Source organism: Cynocephalus volans, chromosome 9 (genome assembly GCF_027409185.1).
Source record: "Cynocephalus volans isolate mCynVol1 chromosome 9, mCynVol1.pri, whole genome shotgun sequence".
In the NCBI taxonomy this organism is placed as follows: domain Eukaryota; kingdom Metazoa; phylum Chordata; class Mammalia; order Dermoptera; family Cynocephalidae; genus Cynocephalus; species Cynocephalus volans.
Genome location: NC_084468.1, coordinates 94,790,948 through 94,796,656, shown reverse-complemented (window position 1 = coordinate 94,796,656; position 5,709 = coordinate 94,790,948). Strand labels below are relative to the sequence as shown.

The 5,709-nt window shown below is 39.3% G+C and overlaps 1 protein-coding gene across 1 annotated transcript; it reads right to left on the bottom strand.

Moving 5' to 3' along the window:
- Positions 1 to 628: 628 nt before the first annotated feature.
- Positions 629 to 5,190, bottom strand: RPL34 (ribosomal protein L34). Its single transcript, XM_063107837.1, has 5 exons — positions 5,028 to 5,190; positions 3,687 to 3,760; positions 3,505 to 3,604; positions 3,076 to 3,179; positions 629 to 755 (listed from the first exon to the last, which is right to left on the bottom strand). The coding sequence occupies exons 2-5, from the start codon at positions 3,749 to 3,751 to the stop codon at positions 671 to 673; spliced, it is 354 nt and encodes a 117-aa protein (XP_062963907.1). The 5' UTR covers positions 3,752 to 3,760; positions 5,028 to 5,190; the 3' UTR covers positions 629 to 670.
- Positions 5,191 to 5,709: the final 519 nt, after the last annotated feature.

Here is a 5,709-nt window from a genome sequence, read left to right as displayed (position 1 = left end):
TATAGAGCACTTAGTCAAAGCACTGTAAAAATGGGCTATTAAAATTTTTACATAACCTTGTTTTATTAAGAGTTGTCAAAACAATATTACAGTTCCCTAGAGAAAATACAAGATCCACATTTTAATGTTCTGACCTGGATTGTAAATCCCACATATATTAGAATTTGAATTTCACTAGACCACATGACCTAATATTTTATATATAGGAGGAGCTCATTATTTGCTGAATAAAGTTTTGAGCTTTCCAAAAGAGACTATTTTTGAACTGAACTAAAATAAGTGTTTAAAGATGTCTTCAAGTTACTTGAAGACAAGATGTTTCTGTCCTACTAAAACCTGGTGATGTAAAGGAGATAATATAAAAATGATCAAAGTGGTACTAAAGAAAGGTTCAGATGGAAGAGCTATTCATCTCAAACCACTCTGAGATCTTACACCACAAAGAGAAAGGCACCTATGCTCCAGAGCAATGCCAAAGCTGCCAACAAAAATTTCTAGCAATCAGTGACCCTCAATTATTGTTTCCGTGAGAAAAATTAATTAACTAAAACCCATGAAGTCCCCAAATACCTCACAGAAACCAAACCTCCATACTTACTAACAAATTACAAGAGACTGACACCAAACAAGCCTTTCGATTTTTTTATTCCTTAGAAAAGCTTCATTTTTTTTATTTAGCTTTCTGACTCTGTGCTTGTGCCTTCAACACTTTCACAACGATTTTCTGCTCCTCAATAAGGAAAGCACGCTTGATCCTACAAAGGAAAATATTAAATGAATAGTTTTTGAAAAACGAACATTTAATATTTAAAACAGCACAGGAGAAGTACAATAGAAGAACTGAGCAAAGCAATCAGGGAACCCAAAAAAGTATGAAATACACAAGTACAGAGTAAAATTTAAGAGCTGAAATTATACACATGGGCCCTTTCAGCCTAAGGCCTCCTTCCTGCAGTAACATTTAAAGCAGGGTAATTCTTCAATTCCATGCCAGTAGTACCTGCCTCTGATGAGTCATAATAAACTATGAAATCATCACCACAGAGACCATTCTGCCACTTATGATAGCTTTCATGTAATACAGTGTTCTTTATTAGGATCCAGGACATACTGGCATTTGATTTAAAAAATGACTTAGGATAATTTAACCACGTTATTGAAAATTTCCAGTAAAAAACAGCATAGAAGGGGATATGTGCTGGGAGCTATAAAATCAAGAGGCACTTCATCAAGAGCAAGTTTCTAGGGCCTAACTGTTGGGGCCAACACCACCACTCACTAGCTGTGTCACCTTGGGCAAGTTACCTTCTGTGCAGTAAGGTACAAGAATAACTTCATACCTATTTCATGGGGATTTTATGAGGATTAAATCTGGAAGGATTTTCTAGATTTTGAACACCTCAATTAAGAAGAGTGCATTTTATTGATCACTATCATCAGTATTGCACAGAACGTGGCCAAGAAAATAAATGCTCGCCGGCATATGTTAAATTAAAATATCTCCAGAGGTAAAGCACTCATCTTGTTCCCACTTATACCAGTTCCACCCTGTGTTCTCAAGTGGTACCTGGTTATCTAATTACCTAGCCTCAAAACCCTGGGATTTCTAACTCCTTCAAATCTCCCCAATGTAATCATGTTAGAGATACAACTCATGCCACCCTTAAAAAATGCCCTAAACTGGGCTGGCTGGTTACTTAGCTCAGATAGTTACAGCATGGTGCTGATAATACCAAGGTTCAGGGTTCAATCCCTGTATCTGCCAGCTGCCAAAAAACAAAAAAATAAATCCCCTAAACTTACTCAGAGCAAAGACCACACACAGACTCACTCAGTGTCACAGCTAATAATGATAATTTCTAGGTCATCCTGTAGACTTAAATTCAAATCTCTAAGAGCTAGGGTCTGAGAATTTATATTTTTAATGTGTGCCCAGATGATTATGTTCAACAAAGTTTGGGAACAAAAGACTGGTAAAAAGCCAAACTCCTCTAGCCTGAAAATCATGACTCACTTGTCTCCAATATCATTTCTCATTCTCATAGCTCTGCTTTTTTTCTAAAACTTAACTATCATTCAGGTTCCATCTCAAATGCCATTCACAGACTCCCAGCTACTTGAAAGTAATTTCTCTTCTAAACTTCATAGTTAAGTTTTTCTGTATCCCACAGGAATCATATTTATCCTGTACTCGTATTAATATAATATGTCCTACTGTTTCCTTATAAACTCCTAAGAAACAGAATGGAACCTGGAAGGTTTGCTCTGAAAAAGATTTGACTTAGAAACTAGGGCACCTTTAAAGAACTAGCTGAATAAACCGGAAGCAAAACTACTCCTCATAATCAATTTCTTCACCTGTGAAGACCAATCACCTCTGAATTCCTTCCACTGATACCTTCTTTGAAGGCAATTTAACATAGCCAGAGGGGTTAAGATTAAAACCAGGACTGAATCCCAGCACTGCCCCTTACCAGTGAACTTAACCAGTAAGACTTGGTTGCTATTTTCCTGATCCTTCACAACAAAGAGAAATTGCATGTTCCAAACACTCACCATTTGGTAAACAAATAGCTTCACCATCCACACAGCTCCAGTTTGTTTCTGGTACACCAAAGGGTTCTCTGCCCTGCTTAAAATCCACCCATTCCCTGGTTTTTAAGAATCAAACTAAAAATCTGTCTTTTATTCTGTAAGGCCCTTCATAACTTGGCTTTTTTACCTTTGTTGTCTATCACCTCCTATAACCCTCTGCTCCAGCCACATTAGAACTACACAGAGCAATTTTATTCCCACACTTTTAAGACATTCCTCCCTCCATCTTCCTATGACCTGCTTTCCTTTTAATTTCTACATCTAGCATAAAGATTCCCTAAAATTCTGACTGAATTAATCTGAAAATGAAGTATTGATTTGCATAGCAGTAATTACCCACAGCCGAGGAAGGATTCTAAAGTATGGAAATTATGTTTAAAATGAGTTATTTTTCACCAGTCCTCTAATGATTAGCATGTGGTGTAAAAGACACACATACATGTATTTGCTTAAGAAATCCCATTTGATTTAAGCACTTACCTGTCACGAACACACTTAGCACACATGGAACCACCATAGGCCCTGCTGACATGTTTTTTCGTTTTAGACAATCTCATAAGAACTTTAGGTCTCACAGCACGAACCTGCATAGGGAAAACAGAGATTATTCTTCAATGCTTTAACAGAAACAGAAATTTTCCTAGATTTTGGTATGTGGTTAAGTGACAATGTTAAACTAGGTTACAAAGGGAAATGGTGTATTGTACTGATTTATCTGAAAGACACTTCACAATACATTTCTCACTGGTTTAAAAGAAGGTTTATATTCTTGGCCGATTTGGATCATGGATATTTAGTAATCCTCAACCCTCTTAGTGAGAGTCTCTCCTTTACTCATACCCCTAGGAAAGGATTAACGCTCAAAAATTCAACCTTTGTTATGTTGTTCACAGCGAAAGGATTACTTACCCCTCGGAGTCTGCCTGGACACACACCGCATGCAGATTTTGGTGCTTTCCCAACCTTCTTGGTATAAAGGTAAACTATTCTATTACCAGGGGTTCGGGACCTAGGAAGTGAGATGAAAGGCAATAGGTCAGCATTTTGTACAGTAAATGACAATATGTATTTTATATTTTAGAAATACTTACAGCCTAGTTTTGTTAGAGGCTGTATTGTAGGAAAGCCTACGGCGGTATGTCAGACGCTGGACCATTCTGAGTGCCTAAATTAAGAATGGAATAAAATCAAGTTTTTCCATTGTAAAAGTAATTCAAACCTCAAAACAGTATCATGTATTTTATACATTATCCATATATACTTATATACATACCACCTTTACATTAAAGCATCTTACTTAAAGGATTTCACATTTTAAAACTACTTATATTTAGAGGTGACTGATAAGAAGCAATGAATGCTAGTTTTCCTGATGGCAATCAAATGTGGCACTTGGTTAAAAATCTGATTACCAGGCTCTTTCCTGTAAGTCTATTCTTGTTTGGAGTGGTGTCCACAACAGTGCACTAAGCAAGTTGGAGAAACACTGGTTTAAAGAGCACAAATGAGCTCTGATGCTGAATCCTTAGCTATGCCATTTAGTGGGAATACACTGCACAATGGGCTAGTTTCTTTATGTCTTAAATGACATTTTTACCTCGTTTATACAGCTGCCAGAATAAAATAACAATGAGCTATTCCACACATCACCGTGCCTGGCACACAGCAAGACGCTCAGGATTCAACATGTTGCCCCAGAGCAGCATCTGAATCAAGGAAAGTGCCCTTTACTACTAATTTCGGTATTGGATGAATGTCTTTAAATTATGGCAGCTGTTTCCCGCTCCCACCCCCATTTATGAAGCAGAAATAATATTTGATAATGCTACTTAGCAAATCGGTTACACAGATATGCATATGAACAATTTCGTTTTTAAGTGAACTACACAAAGTAACATAAAACATAATCAAGACTTGAACCAATGTAATCTTTCATTCCAAATTACAGCATTTTTGTTACTTAAAGAAAAAGGCCTGCATTTGTTGTCACAAGCTCCTTACGTTACACTAAAACGGAACCGTCAGACACCAAAACCGACCCGGAAGGCCAGTACAAGTGACCCAAGAAGCCACTACTCCGACTGGTCTTCCAAAACAAGACGGAAAGCCCCCCATTAATATACTTTTCTCTTCCTTGCTATTAACCTCAGGAACAGAATCTAACAGCCGAACAACCACCTGAACTCACCGGTCCCCGCCCTCCCAAAGCCTAAGGACATCTACATGCGCGGTGTTAAAACGTGGGCTTAAAAGCTGACAAAGTTCGGCGATTTGCGGTGATTTCCCGATCTCAGACCACCTCCCGTTTCTGTCTCCAAACGCCTCATTTTGAAGGCGAAAAAGCTGCAGGTGGTGAGTTCAGGATACTCAAGGCTTAGGACGGGCCCCAGGCTCGAGGGGTTTCTGAAGCTCAAAGTAGGGGACATGCTCACCACCAGCCTTCTTCCTGCGCTCCTAACTTCTATGCCAGCTCAAAGGACTGCTGCTGAGAGATCTGGATTCCCGCAACTCCTCGGATGGCGGCCGATTGTGAAAAGACAGACAAGGAGAAGCAAAAAGCTACCATACCCCTAGACGCCGTCCCGGAAGAGGAAAAAGAAAGCGCTTGTGAGTTCAAAGGTCAAAATACGCCTGCGCGGGACAGGAAGTTGCGTCAGAACCAGCAGTGTGGCGCAGAGGGCGCCGCCATGTTGTACGGAAGCCGACGCACCGCCCCTCCATGGGCGGGGCTACATGGAGCCGGCACTCTATGGCATCCGACATGCTGCCACTTTATGAACAGGGATACTTTCTAAAAGATTTTTACAAAACTCTTTTGGGAATCTCTATGGAAATAAACATAAACGACAAAAGAGCAGCAAAGGGCAGAGTCGGGATAAAATCAACTTACTTTGTTCTCTTGGGCCCTTACACGTTAAACCTAAGCAGAGCCAGCTCCGAGGTTAGGCATGGGTTTAAATCCCAACTCTGACACTTACACTTCGGCGACCTCGGAGAGGACCTTCCTTTCTTTAACCTTCTCTTTCCTTATCATTTATTCAAAACACAAGCTTTACAAGCAAATTGGAGTTTTAATCCAGTGTCTGCTAATTATAAATTGTACCACTTTGGGCT

Excerpts from the sequence above, each read along its gene's own strand:
- RPL34 (XM_063107837.1), bottom strand. The coding sequence starts at position 3,751 with ATGGTCCAGCGTCTGACATACCGCCGTAGGCTTTCCTACAATACAGCC. Across the intron at positions 3,180-3,504 it reads GTCCAGGCAGACTCCGAGGG|GTTCGTGCTGTGAGACCTAA; the intron begins GTAAGTAATCCT and ends TTCCCTATGCAG. Across the intron at positions 756-3,075 it reads GCTAAGTGTGTTCGTGACAG|GATCAAGCGTGCTTTCCTTA; the intron begins GTAAGTGCTTAA and ends TTTCCTTTGTAG.